At 39.8% G+C, this 19,359-nt stretch overlaps 4 protein-coding genes across 4 annotated transcripts; 3 read left to right on the plus strand and 1 right to left on the minus strand.

Annotated features, from left to right (window-relative positions):
* The first annotated feature begins 751 nt into the window (after positions 1 to 751).
* ufd1l (ubiquitin recognition factor in ER associated degradation 1) lies at positions 752 to 5,157 on the plus strand. The gene is made up of 12 exons (XM_004547032.6): positions 752 to 905; positions 1,108 to 1,240; positions 2,173 to 2,205; positions 2,291 to 2,412; positions 2,743 to 2,873; positions 2,968 to 3,040; positions 3,155 to 3,223; positions 3,305 to 3,373; positions 3,447 to 3,497; positions 3,587 to 3,675; positions 4,362 to 4,446; positions 4,543 to 5,157. Exons 1-12 carry the CDS (start codon positions 903 to 905, stop codon positions 4,615 to 4,617), a joined length of 933 nt encoding a protein of 310 aa, XP_004547089.1. The 5' UTR covers positions 752 to 902; the 3' UTR covers positions 4,618 to 5,157.
* Positions 5,158 to 5,500: 343 nt separating this feature from the next.
* Positions 5,501 to 7,693, plus strand: lg12h22orf39 (linkage group 12 C22orf39 homolog). Its single transcript, XM_004547029.4, has 3 exons — positions 5,501 to 5,618; positions 6,679 to 6,846; positions 6,945 to 7,693. The coding sequence occupies exons 1-3, from the start codon at positions 5,586 to 5,588 to the stop codon at positions 7,074 to 7,076; spliced, it is 333 nt and encodes a 110-aa protein (XP_004547086.3). The 5' UTR covers positions 5,501 to 5,585; the 3' UTR covers positions 7,077 to 7,693.
* Positions 7,642 to 10,803, minus strand: mrpl40 (mitochondrial ribosomal protein L40). Its single transcript, XM_004547030.5, has 5 exons — positions 10,619 to 10,803; positions 9,577 to 9,660; positions 9,228 to 9,383; positions 8,158 to 8,239; positions 7,642 to 8,041 (listed from the first exon to the last, which is right to left on the minus strand). Exons 1-5 carry the CDS (start codon positions 10,678 to 10,680, stop codon positions 7,814 to 7,816), a joined length of 612 nt encoding a protein of 203 aa, XP_004547087.1. The 5' UTR covers positions 10,681 to 10,803; the 3' UTR covers positions 7,642 to 7,813.
* A 192-nt stretch (positions 10,804 to 10,995) lies between these two features.
* Positions 10,996 to 18,954, plus strand: acaa2 (acetyl-CoA acyltransferase 2). Its single transcript, XM_004547028.6, has 10 exons — positions 10,996 to 11,148; positions 14,296 to 14,462; positions 14,558 to 14,686; positions 15,945 to 16,061; positions 16,155 to 16,302; positions 16,411 to 16,586; positions 16,852 to 16,981; positions 17,076 to 17,146; positions 17,804 to 17,958; positions 18,057 to 18,954. The coding sequence occupies exons 1-10, from the start codon at positions 11,133 to 11,135 to the stop codon at positions 18,136 to 18,138; spliced, it is 1,191 nt and encodes a 396-aa protein (XP_004547085.2). The 5' UTR covers positions 10,996 to 11,132; the 3' UTR covers positions 18,139 to 18,954.
* Positions 18,955 to 19,359: the final 405 nt, after the last annotated feature.

Consider the following 19,359-nt stretch of genomic DNA (forward strand, 5'->3'; position numbering starts at 1 on the left):
TAAAAGGAAAAAGCTGGAAATTTAAATAGTTAAAAGTTGAAATGTGAATAGCTGGTTTTTGTATTATATGATTTATTTATTACATTTTATGTGGAGTGAATAAATAAAAGTATTTTTACGGTGGCCCCTAGAGACAAAGCAAGTACAAACTTCAAAACACGTATGAACTCTGAAGCACGTAAAAACTGCTCCAGTGCTCCAGAATGCTAGGCGCAGTGTTGAGCTTTTGTTACCTAGTGGCTACACAAGCCAGCAAGTACCAATGACCTGATTTGGTGTGTGGTAATAACAGGTAAATGAACTTTTTTTTTTTTAAATTATTTGAATATATATGAGTGCTTGTGTATAAATACACAAACCATACACATATGCTTTCAATTGTGTAATTTAAGTGATCTAGATAGCTCTGTTTTGGACGTTCAGTTAACTCTAGGAATGTGTTTTGGAGTTTGTACGTGCTTTTTGGAGTTTGTATGTGCTTTGTCTCTAGGGGCCACCACATATATTTATATATAAACATATATAAATAAAACCACTTTTTTTTACATTAGTAATTCCTTTTGTGCATAATTTTATATTATTGTTAATAATAAATTAATTAAAGCAACAAAACAACCTGAAGAGCCGGTTCGGAGCCGAAAGAGCCGGTTCGGAGCCGAAAGAGCCGGCTCTTTTTAGTGAGCCAAAACGAAAGAGCCGGTTCTCTAAAAAGATCCGGAAATCCCATCACTAGTGGCCTTTTGCACATGCGTGGTATCGATCGGGTTTCCGGTACGGATCTGGTAGTGACTACAATTTCAGTTGTTTACAACGTTGGAAATTGTAAATTTTTCTGTAAATTAGAAAACTGAAGCAAACATCATTAAGCGGGCGTTTAGCAGCGAGGAACAGAAACAGTCAACATGGTGAGCACTGTGGTTTTTCTCGCCGGTGACGTTGTATCAAAACAAATCGTAGTTGCTCCAGTTTTAGTTAGCTAGCGGCTAGCAACAGGACTACAGCACAGCATAAAGATTCCCTGTCCTGAACAATTAAATTGTTATCTATTTGCTCTGAAGTATACACGTGACCTGAGTTTGACTGACAATCCTGATGTTTGTTCCACAGTTTTCCTTCCATGTGTTTGACCACCAGTTGGCCCGGGGCTTTCAGAACCGCTTCTCCACTCAGTACCGATGCTATTCGGTGTCCATGCTGGCTGGACCCAACGACCGCTCCGATGTTGAGAAAGGAGGCAAAAGTGAGTCTCATTAAAAGAATGGTCATGTTGGTTCAGACAGTCACTCAGTTCAAGGTTTCTGAACAAAAGATATTGAAGTACAGTATTTTCTCCCATACCACTCGTTCAAATCAAAGTATGTATGGGTGAAGAATTAAATGAAGACCTTAATCTTTGACCTTTGCAAATGCAGGATCTGGTGATTCTGTTTTGCTTGTTGGCATAGTTTGGGTCCACTGTTGCTTTTTAGAGGGAAAGGTCACTAGAAACCAATTTGCTCTGACTGATCACTTTTATCTTGTGATCAAACATTTTAATCCTGATGGGAGAAAATGAAACTCCCATCCTTAATCCTCAAGAGGTCACTATGAACATGTTGTTTTAGTTCAGTATGCTAGACAGTGCTCTCCACCATCAATATTAAAATATCAAAAAAGGGAATGTGTTTTGGAAGATTGGTGCATCATCAGTCCTCTACATTTCAGAGACTGGGGGAAATGAGTTTCCTTTGTAGGGTGTCTAGGCTCTCATTTAGAGATAAGGTGGGGAACTTAGTCATTGGGAAGGACCTCAGGGTAGGCCTTCTACTTCATCACATCAGTTTAGGTCGTTCATAGAGTTTGATGAGCAATGGTGTGATGTATGGCAGATTTACATGTAGCTAATTTTCTGCATTCACCACTGTATTGTGGGTGTAATCTGTGCCAACATCCACATGGTGTAACCAGCTCCCTTGTCCAAACATACATCCAGTACCGCAAACATATCTGAAGTTATTTAACTATTTATTGCTTTGTGGTACTTGTTAGAAAACACAACTGTAAAAAAAATATCCTCAAAATGTCCAAGTTTATGTTAGTATGTATAAGGTGAAAGTTACATATCATATTTCTTTATATTTATTTTATGAAAACACATATTTTCCTTAAAATAACTGTTATTTTTCTTTTCAGTAATAATGCCACCTTCTGCTCTCGACCAGCTCAGTAAGCGCATGTTAATTCAAAACCTTCTTACTAAATGTCCTTTTTACATCCTGTTTTTAGCATTGCTCTATATTCCTCTGTTCAGGCAGGCTTAACATTACCTATCCAATGCTGTTCAAGCTGACCAACAAGAACTCAGACAGAATGACACACTGTGGTGTCCTGGAGTTTGTGGCAGACGAGGGAATCTGTTACCTGCCTCACTGGGTGAGAAACAGTAATGAGTGTCTCGTGTCAGCAGTGGAGGAGCACTTACATATTCTTCTTGTGTGGAAGTGGATAACAATGTTTTAGAAGTATGGGTTTAAAAATTCAAATTTGTTGGTATACTCCAGCTTCCTTCCACAGTGAAAGTATTTGCATGTTAGGTTAATTGGTGATTCTGGTTGTCTGTCTCTGTGTCTTAGCCCTGTGATGGTGACCTGTCTAGAGTGTACCCCGCCTTGCACTCTTTCCCCCATGACCTGATAGATGGATGGAAATAGAAAAAAAAAAAATAAGGCTGGAGTGACATTTGCTGTATTTTGTTCACTGCAGATGATGCAGAATCTCCTGTTAGAGGAAGGCGGTCTTGTTCAAGTGGAAAGTGTTAACCTCATGGTGGCCACTTACTCAAAGTTCCAGCCTCAGAGCCCCGACTTCCTGGACATTACAAACCCCAAGGCAGTGTAAGGAGTACAGGCTGAAATGTTTATTTCAACTTTAAATTTTTATTTTTTTGACACTTCATGTTTTAACATAAGTGGTTAACATTCATTACAGACTGGAGAACGCACTGAGAAACTTTGCATGCTTGACAACTGGTGATGTCATAGCCATTAACTACAACGAAAAGGTGAATCAGTTTCTTTAAGTCATTGTTGGGATTATATGTGACCAAGGGTTGTTCTTGGAGAGTTTCCTGGAAGATTAAACATAAAAATGCCATCTGGTAATCTGTGGGTTTCAGATATATGAGCTGCGAGTCATGGAGACCAAACCAGATAAAGCAGTATCCATCATCGAGTGTGATATGAATGTAAGATCCTGGACTTCACCACAGTCACAGTGAATTGTTCTGTTGCTTTATTCGCTCACGTGCTGTTACTTTGCTGTTCAGGTGGATTTTGATGCTCCCTTGGGTTACAAAGAGCCTGAACGACGGCCTAATCACCAGGATGAACCGACAGTAAGGAGCAAACCATCGTGGTAACTGTACGTTTTCTCCTTTGAACAGTGTAATAAAACTGTTTTTCTGACAGGAGGAAGAAACAGATCCCAGCAGTTACGCTGACATGGACACAGGCTTCAGAGTGAGTTCAAGTTAATGTGTACTTACTGCTACTAAAAGTACTTGAATAACATAATCTGATTTAATCTCTAATCTGTGCTTTATTTTCAGGCTTTCACCGGTTCTGGTAATCGTTTGGATGGTAAAACTAAAGGGATTGAACCCAGCCCTGCTCCCCTTGCCCCAAGTGACATTAAAAGGTGAAAAGATGTTGTTTCTTACACATTCCCATAAAAATAACTCAACTGTTAAGTGGCCTAACAGACAAGCTATTTTTACAGGGAATGTTACACCTTTATTTAACAGCGTATTGCAAATTGATGAGGAGAGGGATGACAGTCAACTCAAACTGCTGTTCAGTATATGAAAGCCCCCAAGCAGGAGCTATTATATCTATTAGGCTATGTTAGATATCTCAGACTTGAGTTGAGACATAGAATGTGACACCTTGAGGCACATGAGTTTGTCACGTGATATATTTAAATAAAGTTCTGAGCAGTTTATGTATTTTTTATGCTTCATAAAAACGGAGAGGAATACCGGATTTATGCTCTAAGGCAACTGGGTACCCTGGTCTTAACCCTGAAGCCTAAAGCCTGAACCATAACAGAATTGTCAGAAAATTCTTTGCTTACCTTTTTTAAAAAAAAAAAAAAAAATTGGAGTGGTTATTGAACTTTCTGAATGGTCCACACGGCGTTGCACATCTGTGGTGAGTCTTTGTCTCTACAAAGATGTACTGAACACCAACGAAGTATAAAATATAGCGATGTAACTATACATTGGTGTTGTCCCACATATTTTTTTAAAGCTGTGACAGCACACAGCCACACCACGCAGACAATGGTTTTCCAAGCTGTTGTGTGTCTAATGTTTCGTCACACAGAGGGATTCCCAACTATGACTTCAAAATTGGCAGGATTACCTTCATTCGAAACTCCAGACCTCTGCCCAGGAAAATTGTGGATGATGTAAGTAATGCAAACAGTTCTCTTTCCTGGCTATTTTTAAAGTCCTACATTTAGTTCTCAAGCCATATTTTTCAATTTTCTTCTGAATCTTCTCAGGATGATGCCATAAACAGATTCATCGCCTTCTCTGGACAAGGGCAGTCACTACGCAAGAAGGGCCGAAAACCTTGAAGAGTTACAAACGAGGAGTCTGACTCATGTGCACAGAGCTAGCTTATTCTTTTCACCTTCAGCAGCAAAGTAAAATATTGGTTTTCAGATGCGTTGGTTTTGCCCCTCTGCCCCTTTTTAAATGGAGGTTTTGCTGTTGATTATAGCGTGTAATTAAAAGTCTGACAGTAATATTTTGCTCAAAAGAATCTGAGCAGCCTAAAATACTGTCTGCTCTAATTTGGTATTCACAAATTCAGAGTGACTGATTTTCTGCCAATATCTTATCAAGAACATGAAAAAATGACAGCAAACATCTTTCTTATATCAGATTGAATGACCTCTGACTCTGCGCAGACCCATCTTTTCCATAATTCTTTTTTTATTTTTACAATCCACTTTAAAATGGCTGTTATCCACAATCCCAGTGTTACTGTAAAATGGGAGCTTTTTGTTTTGATTATACTAAGAAAATTTTTATGTTTGAGGGTTTTTTTCCAGACTTTTAGGAATTTTTTCTTTTGCTTTATTTATCAACAAATAAAATTGTTTTGAAATGAATTACACTCAGACCTATTTTTGAGGTATTATGCTCTTTCTGTGACATCACCTGAGTTGAGTACTTATATTCGAAGAAGATGATCATTGGATAAACTATTGGAATTGGTGAGTTTACATAAATGTGTAAAATAATGAATGGTTGAGCTCTCAATCAGCAAAAGTACCTACAAATTCAGATTTGAGAAAACCAACATTTTTATCGTTTCAGAAAAAATATTGTTGCAAATAATATATACTTTTAGTTCCAGTAAAAGCAGAATATCTTTAAACAAACTGTGAATTCACAATGACGTTCTTCAGCCATGCACACATTTTTTCGTTTTGATGCTTTGTGGCCTCGTATAAGTGATACAGAAATGTGCCAAGAGCTTTTGTTGTGAAAAATAAAACCGGAAGAAGTACAGTTGCTAAAGCTGTCGCAGCTAGCGATGGACAGGGCTGTGGGAGAAATCGCATGGAGGGTAATTAAACCAGATATTAGGTTATTAATTTCGTTAATGATAACTTTTCCTTAGTTAATTTGATTTGCCTTGTTTATGAGAAGACTCAAAATAATCAAAGTCAAATCCTGATGACGTAGGTCGCAAGGTGATTAGCTTTAGATGCTAAACCGCAAATGTACCCTTCTGTACCATCTAGCAAAGTCAGACAAAGAAGATCCGAGGAGGCGACGTATATTTTTTTGATTCACGAAATGCACTAATATCTGGGCTTGCTGATCAAATTTAAAAACAGCATGTGTGTAGTTGGAAAGTCAAATGAGCCACTGACCAAACTGAGGGTCAGCCCATTCTTAATACGACCGCAGAGAGGCGCTGTTTAAATGTTGAACACTTGAGAGACTCAGGTTAAAACTCACCGGCCATTATATTGGGAACGTCATGCTTGTACTGGGTTGGACTCTCTTTGCCTTCGGACCTGCGTTAACACTTCGTGGCTCAGATTCAACAAGGTGTTGAAAACATTCTTTAGAGATTTCCAGTTTGGCACGACAGCATCACTCAGTTGCTGCTGACAGAGATGTGAGACGAACATCAATAAACTGCTCACCATAGCAGCCAAATGTTGCTGTAGAAATTTGAACTCATCAGATCAGGCAGTGTTTTTCCAGTTCTCTTTTGCGCTGCATAGGTGAACCTGTGCAAACTGTAGCCTCAGTTTCCTGTTCTTGGGGAGCGGCACTCAGTGTGGTCTTCTGTTGCTTCAAGGTTTGACATGCCGTGAATTTAGAGATGGTCTTCTGCATATCTTGGTGGTACTTTTGATAGTCACTGTTGATTTCCTGTCAGTTCGAGTCAGTGTGGCTATTCTCCTTTGACGTCAACAAGGTATTTTTGCTTAGAGAACTGCCCCTCACTGTATATTTCCTCCTTTTCAGTTGCTGCCAGTTGATTGGCTGATTATTTTATTAATAACAAGTAGTTAGACAGGCGTACCCAACAAAGTGTCTGATGTCAGTCACCAGAATCCCAACAGAAGTTTAAAATTTTATTCTGATTTTTGTTTGCTTTGTCGCCACAGCCACCACGGGCATGTGAAGACTACTGGAGCGAGTTTAGACACTGCAAAAGTTTTAAAAACTGGTTTCACCACTACTACACTTACGGTACCGTGCCATCCTGCCAGCAGTGGAAAGAGGACTACCATAACTGCAGAGAGTGGGAGAAACACAGAGGCACCGAGGCTAAGGTGGAACAGCAAGAAATTAAAATTTTAAAGTCCTAAACGGGTGACCTCTGTGATCCGCTCCAGGCTGTATAAATACACTCACTCTGTCTGTCTTGCAGGAGGCGTTGCGGAGAAGTGAGAAAATCAGAGTGGCAGAGCAAAGAAACTTCATTCCAGTGTGGCAGCTGAGGCAGGAGCCTCCTAGAGACTGGCACGTGCCACTGAACCAGGAGAAGCCTCAGGACTCCTGAACATCGAGTTTTGACAACATGCTTAGTTTCAGTTTAAGAGCCTGGACATTCTCATGATCACGAGATGTCATCAGTTGTATTCAGAGAACTGCTGTATGTAAAATGATATATATACAGTATGTCTAACAATGCTGGCAGCAGCTAGTGCTCAGCGATAAGGATTAGCTGTTTTATCAGTAAATATGATCCGTTTCCAGACAGGCTGGTGTCTCATAGGTACTAATTCTGCAAAGCTTGTGTAAACTTAAGCACAAAGACCGACTGCACTCAGAGAAAATTAGCTCTATATTATCCTTATGTTGACAGAATATATAGTCAGTACAGGTAATCAGTGATCTGCTTCATTCTCCTTGAAAAAGGTGAAGAGCCAGGTGTTTGCATGGTACCTGTAGGCCTATCTGTATTTGTCAGCTGCTCAGCAAATGAATTGACTTTAAGAAAGGTTAATGATGTAGGTATATGGGATGTTTAATCCTACTGAAAAATCGAGATGACAGAATTCAGAGTTGTGTAGCAGTTTTCTGCCTTATAACATGACATGTTCAAAAAGATTCTGAACACTGGATCAATAAAAAGATTTATTCCATTATTATAGACAAATATTAACGTGACACAAACTCACTGTAACTCTCACACAATGAATGACAATGAAGGAATAAAGACAGTGTGCTTAAAAGCTGCATTTTTGCTTAGTGAATAACAGACACACTAAACTACACACAGCTATTCCTCATTTATCACTGCGTGTAAACTTTAGTGATATCGTTGTATTTCCCATCAGGGGCGTCATAATTGGGTATTGCTGGCGTATATGCGGGACCTTCGTGAACAAAGGGAATAAGAAGCGGGTCAGGCTTCAGTGCTGCCCGGTACAGCTCCTCGGACTCCAGCTTCAGCTCCTCCAGTGCCTCCCTCTGTGCTTCCAAAGCCAGTTCAACAGCTTCCACTTCAGCCATGTGCTGCTTCTGCAAGAACAGCAGACAGATACAACCCACTAAGTGCATGAGATGTAGAGCTGGGGTCAGATGTAACATTTTCCATAAAAGCTTTAGTGACGCAGGTGCGATAGGTAAGTGGTAACCTGTTTGTATCGACACCACTCCTTCAGCAGCAGGGCTCGACCCTCACTTTCTTCAAATGACAGCCTTGGAGCAGTGCGTTCCCTTAGACAGAGAATTATGAACATCAATTTAAAGGACTTAAAAGCCCTATATCCAAGAAAGGTATTCAAATGAGCAATTTAAAAGTTTCAAAGCTGTTTTAACATCCCAGAGCTTCACTGCAAAAAGACTGATAAAACCAACAACACATCAGATAACAATCACGTCTCAGAACTTCAGCCACCTTTTGCAAAGGCAATTTCTCTGCGAAAATGAGCTGTGGCTGAGGTGGTCGAACTGGTCATCTAGCAAAGCAGGCAAAGAAGTCTGTGATTCCTCCTGCCAGCAAAATGTTCTTGGCAAATTGCCCCTAATGCACCTATTGGAGTGTGTACGAATGATGAAAAATGCTTCGGGGTAGATAAAACTGCGTCTGATGGGTTAAATGAGACTTGTAGAATTGTAGTATAGTAGTATTTACATTATCTTGACATAAATAAGGTTTGTGTTAACACTCCTGGGGCATTATTGTCAAATCCATTCTTGACCAGTGAGATGTCATGAATAATAAAAATTCAAAAAAAGCACACAATAAGTGCTTTTGACTTTCTTTTTTTTCCATTTGTTTGTGTGATCCAACAAAGCTGATTTTAACACATGATATTAAAATAGTTCTTAACTCTGATGTGGAAAACAGAGTTGACATCAGCTCAGATTTTCTTCATTGGCTGTGGAGGACAGCGTTCTCAAAGGACGCCGTGGGCTGAGCCACGACACATTAATTTTACACCTTGGACTTATAGAGCTGCTTGATCTGTTGCCTGTTTATTTAGGAATAAAAACACGTTTCTTTTCCCATCCATTGGTCTTAAAAAATGCCTCTGCATGCTTATGATGATCCATACCTGCCCAGTAGCTTTAGTTCATTTGCTGACAAGAAGAAATTTGAATGTGTGTTATCACACTGAGCACTATACATTAATGTTTCAATACAAATTTGACCTCATTATTTCAAACGACATTTATGCACATAGACTGAAATGAGCTCCACCTTGTTTCATCCAAGCATTTGGTTGGAGTGATGAAGTCCTCTATGGGTATAAGCTCTGGTGGAACTTTCTCCAGTTTCTTCAGCTTCTTTTTCAGACGCTCTCTCAACATCTGTTCCCTTCTCGGGTCCACTTTCTTCTTCTTTTTTGGCTCAGCTCTTGAATAACACAGATCAAACCTCTATGTTAATATATTCAGCCACAAGATAGAGCTTGCTGAGAAATACTGTTAGCACCACGAACCACCATAACATTGGTGGACTAAGTTGTTCAATTTAAAATATTGATGAAATGACAATTGTGGTAAACCTCGGTCATGACTTGGTTTGTGAGCCTGAGCCTGAATCATACCTCAGTGGAGCAGATGTCTTCAGGGTCATCACTGGTGCAAACCAAGGACTCTGTACAAGATGGTGATGTTCTCCGTACAGAGAGCTGCAAAATAGAGTACAGGTCATTTCTCAAGTTCTCATTTCTCTCAAGTTTGTATATTCTTTGAAGAAGACAGTCTTAAGAGTGCTACTTTTTTTTTTTTTACTCCCAGTAAAAATCTTAACATCTTCATCTCTGCCACCTTCGGCTCAGTCGCCTGTCTTTTTATTGGTGCCACCCTCTAACTACCATCTTGTAAACTTTCCCTTTCACTTCTGTCACAAATCACCCCTGATGCTCATCGCCACTCTGCCTGCACTGTCTTCTTTATCTCTTTTGTGCACTGTCATTTGCTTTGGATGTTTAACCCCAGGTATTTAACCATCCACCGTCACAATTTTTGGCTCCTTTCAGCATCACGAGCACAGCTGTCTGCCTCTCACGTGTTCTGTCTTGCTTTTGACTTTCATTTCTCATCTATCAAAGCATACATTCACCTCTCCAGGCTCTCTACTTTTGGTACAGATCACAATATCGTCTGGAAATATTATGGTCCACAGAGACTACTCACTGATCTAATCTGTCCATCTTCATTGCAAACAAGAAGGGGCACAGAGCAGATCCCTGATGCTGATCCAGGTCCAACCCATCTGTCACTCCTACCGCACACTTCACCACTGCTTCTCTGTCCTCATGCATGTCCTGCACCACCCTCATACTTCTCTTGGCACCCCATCATATGCTTTATCTAGATGCACAAGTGCACAGTTCAACTCCTGACCTTCTCTATACTTCTCCATCAACAGGCTCAAAGCAAACATCGCATCTGTACTCTTTCTCAGCATGAAACCATACTCTCAACAACTACATCCCTCTGTAGTCACAACAGCTCTGCTCATCACCCTTGTTATTGAAAATCGCTATAAGCACACTTCTTCTCCATTAAAGCACCGAATAACCTTAGCTATATTAGCTCCACGCAGCTAACGCACTTCGTTCACATCGTACATCAATCACTCACCTCGACGGCATGGCCTGCCGCGATAAAACCCTGCAAAGACATCGCGAAAGAGCCAAAGACATGTTTTAATTACGTTTCTGTTTCCTCCTTTAACTCAGTTTTGGGTCCAGGACAACAAAAATTCACATGTCGTCCCCTGGAGTGACAGCCCCCCCCACACACGTCGCTGAAAGATGACGTTTCAAACAAGCGGCCGCACACTTCAACGTGCGCACTTTCGCTTATTTAAAAATCCTGGAAATAAAATCAAAGACAGATATTGGGTATATTATAATCCGTTAATATATTACTTAATAAAACAATAAGATAAACAGTAAAAAAAAATAGTAACATTGCGTTGTGTAGATATTTATGTGTAGATATTTTGTTGAATCTTCATGGAGGAGTAAAACGTTACCGGGCTGCAGTATTTGGGGGAAAGGTCACAGTGGTCCGAGGCTTTTATATGCTCCACGCAGCGAGATATCAGCCTAAAACTTTGATCCGGTCATCGCTGGATTGTTGAGTCTGCGCCATGGCACTTCTCAGAGGTAAACAAACACCATTCATTTCATTTCAGCAGTAAGACTGCTGGGACGGGATTTTCTGATGGGGCGTTTGAAAGTATCTGGGTCACACTGCTGTGCAACAGCGCTTTAAAAATCTACCTTTTTATTTATTTTATATGCAAAGAAGTCTCGTTTCCACATAATTTAACTGCAATGTAGGCGAAAGGTGACAAGATGGTGGCAGTATTATTTAAACAGCTGCTCCTTGCTGCTACTCAACTCAAAGCTGTAAATATGTATTTGAACATTTAATCAGAAACCTTTCACAACTTTGAGGACACCAGTTTGCTTTTGTTATGCCCACACTTTTTTGGTTTAGAAAATTACAGCTTTCAGCTATAATATTCATGTGTGCGAATATTATAGCTATAAGTATATGCTATAGCATATGCTGTGATGCATTTACTTAAGCGAAGGTGAAACCGTGCTTTAAATCTGTTTTAATTATATGTTTAATAGATTACAAATATACATTTGTGCCTCATACATTAGTTAATTTGCATTATTGTGTTTCCTGATTTTGCTATTCATATTTCTCCATATTATGTGTTTATATATGATCGAGGACAGAACATCAAAAAAGTTGGGTAACAGTATTTAATTTGAGTTATTCTTCATATGGCAATTACATCATGAATATGGAGTAAATGTTTAAAGAAATTATCTATAAGGACTTTGGATTACTGGTCATTGAGCCATTTTATATGCATCATATCAGCAGCTCCCAACATTTTTTTCCCCATCTTACATGCACAGCCATTCAATCACTCCCTTGAGTTATTATTCCGTTTAAACACTAAGTAATTATCCAAAAAAGTATTGATAACCAAAGAGTTTCAACAGCTTGTCACTACTGTTGTCTAATGAATCACTTATGCAGTCCTCTTTAATACTTTCTGCTGCAAATTCATTACGTTTAGTTTATGTTTAACTTTTCTGCTTAAACCTATCAATTTAAAAAATGTAAACAAAATGACTAGTCAGAAAAGCTTTATAGTGGATTTATAAATAAATACAATTTTATTGATTCACAAATCTCTGCGCTCTTCTGTGAGTTTGGTCCAGTGCCCCCATTCAGAGTGGAGGGAACATATTACTCAACATTAAACAGACTCCAGCTGTATGCGTCAGGTGTTACTATAATATTTGCAAACTCGATTCCAGGTCAAAGCATCCTGCGTTTCCTGACACGTAGCAGACATTAGTCGATAGTTCAGTGTCCCTCTAAAACTGAAAAAGGTCCCTCAGTGCAACATTTCAAAATAGAGATCATTCCTATTAAGGTACTGTGAACTTTAAACCAATTTTTTTTCCCTCTCAAAAATGTTGCTGTGACTTTCAGATAAATTTTTGGCAGATTATCAATCAGGCCCCAAATGCAGAAACAGGGAATTAAAAAAAAGAAAAACAAAGAATTGCCAAAGTAGCTCCTGAAAACCTGCTTCAGATTAGAGGACAGGTATGAAATGAAATGGCATCACTATTCCTGGAAGATTTCTCAGATCCCTGTGTGCAGATGGGTCTAAATTCCGAGTTTCAGTTTATTCCAAATTTGAATTCTGTTTAAATTTACTCTTTACTTGCTTTCAGACTGTTAAAACCTCACCCGGGCTCCAGCTGTAGTAAGTAAATATTACCTTGAATTAATGTTTCAGAGACAGTTTTAGATTTTCTTTCAGCTGCTGCTTCAGAGGCATTTAGTCTGAGAGCAAGTTAAAATGAAAGAAACAGAATTCAAACGTAGGCTTTCTCTAGATACAAATTTGAAATGCACTTAGCAAGTAGGCGACAAATAGGCGAACTGTTTTAGAATCATTCATTACTATAAAACAAATGTTCTACATGCAAGAATAAGTTACCAGCAGCCAACATGAAGAAATAACAAAGTTGCATCTAATAATTTATATTTCTTACTGATCCACATGGAAATGGATCACATCTTGGAGAAGCTCGCGGCTCTCCAACGGGAGATTGAGAGACCAGTGTTGGACTGTTAGAACAGCTTTGAAATTCATATGAGTTGTTCGCACTAAAGTAAAAACCACCATCACTTCATGCAGATACCCCTTTGGCGCCAGCTGCGGTCTCAAGGCTGGAGCTGAACAACAACACCTTGATAACGACTGTGTTTAGACTGTTCTTCCCATTCTATGCAAGGCCACCTGGGTTGGCTGGTAGACTGTTTACTTAACCTGGCAGGGCGAAGGACACTGTGTCAGCTGAACTCTGGACACGCACACACATACATATACACTGATGTGCACACACTCATCCCCCTCCCTTTCCAAACGCCTTCGACGCTTGTTCCCTCCTGGGGAACACGGCGGGTCTGAGCCCGTGCTGGAATGGTAGCGTTGGACAGGATGGCTGCTGTGTTTGCTTCGGATTACTCCTCACCCCCCACCCGACCCTGTGACTTGTCACGTGTTCCACAATGTTGTGCTGTGGACATTTATGTGCTTTTATGTGCAGAGGAGTTTTTTTGCTTCCTGTTCTCATGCTGTCCTCCCAGGAGCCCAGCATGAGTAGAGGTCTCTTTTTTTCCTCTTGTACTTTCCCATTGTAGTGTATATTTCAGTGTTTTTTCTGTAACACTACTGATCTCCGACCTGTATCCCCATGTGATGTCTGTGTTGTGTGTGTAAGGTCGGGGCGGGGGGTCCCATTTCACTGCAGGGCAACCTGCACGTGGTGAATAAAGCCTTGATTGATTTATTGATTGATTGATTGATTGATTGAAACAGAAGGACCAGGTTTCAGGAATGATGAGCAGCAAATAGAAACACGGGGAAGACCATGGCTACATGTACTCATCATAAAACTAAACATCAGAAAATACAAATAACAAATCCATACACAGCAATGAAGCAATAAATCAAAGTCACTGTCAGGAAATAAAAAACAGAAACATTATAGGAGAAAACCTAAACAGGAACTTTAATTTGAATACATCAACAAAGAATTGAAAACAAGAAATCAGGCGCAGCTTTATTTCAACACCCTGTAAATCATGTCGCTTTAGTGCTAATTATCCCTTCACAAATCTTCTCTCTCTGTTCGTGCTACAATCTGGCTGTAGCTCAGTGGTGGGTGGTGTTAACTCCAAACTAAAATGCTCTTTTTTCCTAGGTGTATTTATTGTAGCTGCCAAGCGTACTCCATTTGGTACCTATGGTGGAGTACTGAAGGATCACAGTGCAACAGACTTGGCTGAACATGCAGCCAAAGCTGCCCTCGCTGCAGGGGGTGTGGTCCCAGAGCTTGTAAACAGCATCATCATGGGAAATGTCATGCAGGTACTGATCACACATACAACACTGAAAGGATTCATTATAAATGATCTGACTATTGTATCTTACATTTTGTTTCTGATCCATTTCCCTACGTTCAGAGCTCAGCTGATGCACCCTACATTGCTCGTCATGTGGGTCTGAGGTGTGGCGTACCCATCCCAGTGCCCGCTCTCACCGTGAACAGACTGTGTGGATCTGGTTTCCAGTCCATCATTAATGGCGCTCAGGTAAGCACTAAACTAACGAAAATAAATCTATCAGACCCATAAAAGAGGAATTAGCCAAAGCAGAAAACAGTGTATTGAATGTTTTCCTATCAACATACAAACAAGGAAATTGATTTTAAAAAGTAATAACAGTGACACTACGAAGACAAACGGGAAAGTGAAGCCAAAATAGCAGAAGAATGGAAAGGTCAGAGTGGAAAACTGCAGTTTCACGTATGTGGACGGAATTTGGGTGGAAAAATGCAAAGTTTTTTTAATTACAGAAAGACATTAAGGTGTAGGAACAAATTGTTGGAGGTTTGGTGGATCATCAGTAGCTTATCATTACCATTTCCTTTGGGAATGTCCAGAACTTTAAAACTATTTTGGAGTGAAATCCACAAACATTTGAGTGCTGGTTGACGTGGTGAGTTAGTGAGATCCTCAGTACAGCACATTCAAACTAAGGAAGAGAAATACTTAATGAGAGTACTACTTTTTGCGGGGAAAAGAAGCTCTGCAGCTTCTCTGTAAGGAGAAGAGTGAGTAAGATAAAGCAAAATGTAAGAGGTGGTTTCACATCAGCCCGGTTTTATGATAACTCCAGGAATCTATCGTATACGTTTCTTACTAGGAGTAGAGATAAGTGAAGTTGGAGGGTGGGGCACTGGTTGTGGACAGGCAGGTAACACGAGATGGAAAGGAATCCTTGTGGTGAATGCTTGTTTGAAGGTAGCAGGTGAGCAAGCTTAGGGAAGCCTTTTATTCAGCACACAATCACAGAGACACAGAGTTGAGAACACTGGAAAAACTCAGTAGGCATAACCAAAAACAAGCCTGTCTACTACTTTATGATGGCAAACATTTCAGGTGCCCCTTAAATACCAGCCACTGATGAGACCAATGAGCCACTGGTGTGCTCAGTGAGCAGCAGGAACCCGTGCTCTACCCATAGGGCACAGCCTGCATAACCCATCCAAGACCAGAGAAAGACAGAAACGACCCAAAAACAACAACCCAGTGCTGCACTATGACAACTGAAATTCATTGGATGAATTATATGCTGATGTATTTTCGTTCTGTACTGTATCTCCCCAAATGAAAAGGAAGATTAAAAGTTTCTGATCTTTTCCTGTCATGTATATAAGTGGAAAGTAATTGAAGTGATATTTTTAAGTCAGCAATGTGTGCAAAAACCATCAGTAAAATGATCATTATGTATCTTACCCTTTTTCTGCTGGTCTAAAAACAAAAAACCTGTTCCCCTTTGTGTTTGTAGGAGATTTGTCTCAGGGATTCAGAGGTGGTCCTGTGTGGAGGTTCAGAGAGTATGAGCCAGGCTCCCTATGCTGTCCGTAACATCCGATTTGGTACAAAGTTTGGCGTCGATCTGAAGGTTGGTAGATCAGATCTGTGAACACTTGATATAAATGTACATCACCATAACTACAATGATTTGGTATTAAACCTGCCTTCATCTGCCTACCAGCTAGAGGATACCTTGTGGGCGGGGCTGACTGACCTGCATATTAAAACCCCGATGGGCATCACAGCAGAAAACCTGGCAGAGAAATACCAGATCACCCGAGAGGACTGTGACAACTACGCACATAAGACTCAACAAAGGTGGAAGGCAGGTAAGGCAGACCCTGTTTTTTGATTTCTTTTCATGGTCTGCCTTTTAATTCACCCTCATACTCAGTTACTGTTTTAAACTCTAAGCTTTTACTGCTTTCTGTTTACAGCTCATGAGGGTGGTTATTTCACAGCAGAAATTGCTCCCATTGAGGTGAAAGCTAAGAAAGGCAAAGTGCCCATGACTCATGATGAGCACCCTCGGCCTCAGACCACTCTGGAACAGATGGCCAAACTACCTCCTGTCTTTAAGAAGGGAGGAACCGTTACTGCTGCTAACGCTTCAGTGAGTTTATGCTAGAGGTGCCGACTGTTCTCAACAATCTGACATGATCGGGTTTTCTTAGTCTAAGTAAGACGGTCCGTGGTCACTGGGAAAAACAGACCACCTTTTTTTTTTTTTAATGCATTCGAGTCCCTTTTGTATTGTGTGATATCACTCCAGCATGTTTTTGTACACTCACACTTAAAATACATTTAAATATAGTTCATTATAAATTTTATCCAACCTCCTCCTCTTTCCTGATTGTACCTATTATTTCTATCCCCAGGGTGTATCTGATGGTGCTGCTGCTTTGGTGATTTCAAGTGAGGATGCTCTGAAGGAACACAAGCTCACTCCTCTGGCCAGAATTGTGGCCTATCACGTGTCAGGCTGTGACCCAAGCATTATGGGAATAGGTTAGCAACACTGCTCTCTTAAAGGTATAATCTGGGCACCTTTGGATTAAAAGTAATGATTACCTAACCTTTCTTTTTACTTTATTTATTTTAGGTCCTGTTCCAGCAATCACGGGAGCACTTAAGAAAGCTGGTCTGACTCTCAAAGACATGGATCTTGCGGAGGTTTGTTCCCATACAGTGAAACAAATACTTACATGCTTTTTTGTCATATACAAAGCAGTAATGCAACAACTTAAAAATACTCCATTATAATTAATTAAGGAAACTGAAAATAATATGTTGGTGAAAGTGCACACAGCTGTTTTTGCCTGCTTCCTTATTGACAAGAGGTCACCAGCACATGTTTGATTTGTGTCTCTTCCTGCCGCAGCCACAAAGAGATCTGTGTCTCTTCCTGGGTTTGAACCAGAATCTTTCATTTGTTAGGCAAATATATAAACCACTATTATGAGTAAAATTTACATAACAACAGTTAGGCCCGTATGTATTTGGGCAGTCACATATTCTTTGTAGTTTTGCCTTTGTACAATGGATTTGAAATCAAACCATTAAGTTGTGATTAAATGTTGACATTAGACATTGAGCTATAAAACCCCACATAATCCCACACTTTCAGAGGCTTGAAATTCATTGGACAAACTAACATCATTTAAACTAATTATTATTTTTTAATACTCAAATATTACTTTAATATTAATATTTTTTTAATACTTGAAAGTTGCTTTTTTAAAATATAACAGCAACCAGCCTGTTGTGATTTATGGTGTTTGTGATTTATTTAGGAAGTGAATACTCAGGTGTTTTTGTTGTTTTGCACAGGTCAATGAGGCTTTTGCTTCTCAGTATCTGGCTGTTTCCAAGGCTCTAGGACTCGACCCGGAGAAAAGCAATGTTAACGGTGGAGCTATTGCCATCGGACATCCTCTCGGTGCTTCTGGAGCTCGCATCACTGCTCACCTGGTGCATGAGCTCAGGTAGCGTAGTCATTTAATAGTGCACGGTATCTTATATAATGAGAAGTGTTCTGCACGTTATTTAAAGTGACTTTGAATAATTATTTACTTTCTGACAGGCGGCGAGGAGGCAAGTATGCCATCGGGTCTGCCTGTATTGGCGGTGGTCAGGGTATCGCCATCATCATTGAAAAATGCTGAGAGAAGAACCTGCCAGCTGCTAGGTTTCCTGCAGAAGAATGACCTACACTCAACCCCACAGTCCGCTAATGCTAAATAAAATGCAAATGATACATTGTAAAAGGGATATTTTCCCACATTTTCACATCAGAACATGTGTGCTAAATGTTTCATTCTTGAGTTGGCTTGGAAGTCCAGTAAAGACTGAGTGCTAATTGCTCACTGACATGCCTGTTCCTGTTTCACATAAGTGCAAAAGACTTTTCAAGCACGTGCCTAAAATGATGGTACAGTGTGTAGCATATAATAACAGTGAAGTTTGTGGTACGACAGAGTGAGACTTGATGGAACTGGAATTTGCCTTAATAGCAGAGAGATTGAGAACATGTTAAGTTTTAATGCTAGAAAATTACCTGTGATGGCTCCAGCAAAAAATGATTTTGTACTTCTGTGTCAGAGAATCTCAAATTAAAAGAAAGAAAGAAAAAATGTGTTTTCATGATCAGTCTTTTATTGCAGCTGCAACTTTTTTTCAAACCCATTGGTGTCAAGGGCAATGTTCCCTCTAATTTTTCATGTGTCGAACACACAAACTCCCTGAGCGGTCCCTTGGACCACTGTGAGCAACAGCAGACGTGTGCACTGTGGTCACGCTAGCATCAAATACATCCAAGTCACATGGTTTATTAAAATAATCAAATTACAGCATTTACATTTAAGTTAGACTACTTTTAATTAACTGCTTTAGCCCACTTACAGTGAAGATTTAAAAAAATCATGTTCATGACCTGTGTAGTATGTTAACACTATTGGAAATAAAAATAACTTGGACCCCAATTTTGAAAACGTGTTTTTTAAAAACAAAAAAAGAAGTTTTACAGCTTTGGGGTTTTTTTGTTTTTATAAAGCTCTGACTGGTATTATGAGTATAAGTCTGTGGTCTGGGAGAGAGTCCTGTAACTCTCTGTCTGCAAAATACAGTATATAATGACCAATGTTGGGCAATTAATTATATAGTTACTTCTTCAAAAAAGTAACTGAGTTTTGCAAAAAACAAAGCTTTTTGCAGCTGTTTACCTAAAAATGCAGCCGAGGCAGTTTTTTAAATAAACATTTCACACTATTTACAGAACAATCAGCTGTTCTGCATCAAATTTGATGCCACACAAATTATTTGTGCCGCTCCAAAAAATAATTTCTGTCCACTATGAGATAAAGGAGAACAACAACTTGATACCTGCA

Source organism: Maylandia zebra, linkage group LG12 (assembly GCF_041146795.1).
Source record: "Maylandia zebra isolate NMK-2024a linkage group LG12, Mzebra_GT3a, whole genome shotgun sequence".
Classification (NCBI taxonomy): Eukaryota; Metazoa; Chordata; class Actinopteri; order Cichliformes; family Cichlidae; genus Maylandia; species Maylandia zebra.

Excerpts from the sequence above, each read along its gene's own strand:
- ufd1l (XM_004547032.6), top strand. Across the intron at positions 2,206-2,290 it reads TTCTGCTCTCGACCAGCTCA|GCAGGCTTAACATTACCTAT; the intron begins GTAAGCGCATGT and ends TCCTCTGTTCAG. Across the intron at positions 3,374-3,446 it reads ATCACCAGGATGAACCGACA|GAGGAAGAAACAGATCCCAG; the intron begins GTAAGGAGCAAA and ends TTTTTCTGACAG.
- mrpl40 (XM_004547030.5), bottom strand. The coding sequence starts at position 10,680 with ATGTCTTTGGCTCTTTCGCGATGTCTTTGCAGGGTTTTATCGCGGCAG. Across the intron at positions 9,661-10,618 it reads CGGCAGGCCATGCCGTCGAG|CTCTCTGTACGGAGAACATC; the intron begins GTGAGTGATTGA and ends TCTATTTTGCAG. Across the intron at positions 8,042-8,157 it reads AGTGGTGTCGATACAAACAG|AAGCAGCACATGGCTGAAGT; the intron begins GTTACCACTTAC and ends CTGTTCTTGCAG.
- lg12h22orf39 (XM_004547029.4), top strand. The coding sequence starts at position 5,586 with ATGGACAGGGCTGTGGGAGAAATCGCATGGAGG. Across the intron at positions 5,619-6,678 it reads TGGGAGAAATCGCATGGAGG|CCACCACGGGCATGTGAAGA; the intron begins GTAATTAAACCA and ends TTGTCGCCACAG. Across the intron at positions 6,847-6,944 it reads ACAGAGGCACCGAGGCTAAG|GAGGCGTTGCGGAGAAGTGA; the intron begins GTGGAACAGCAA and ends TCTGTCTTGCAG.
- acaa2 (XM_004547028.6), top strand. Across the intron at positions 16,587-16,851 it reads TTACTGCTGCTAACGCTTCA|GGTGTATCTGATGGTGCTGC; the intron begins GTGAGTTTATGC and ends TTCTATCCCCAG. Across the intron at positions 17,147-17,803 it reads AAGACATGGATCTTGCGGAG|GTCAATGAGGCTTTTGCTTC; the intron begins GTTTGTTCCCAT and ends TGTTTTGCACAG.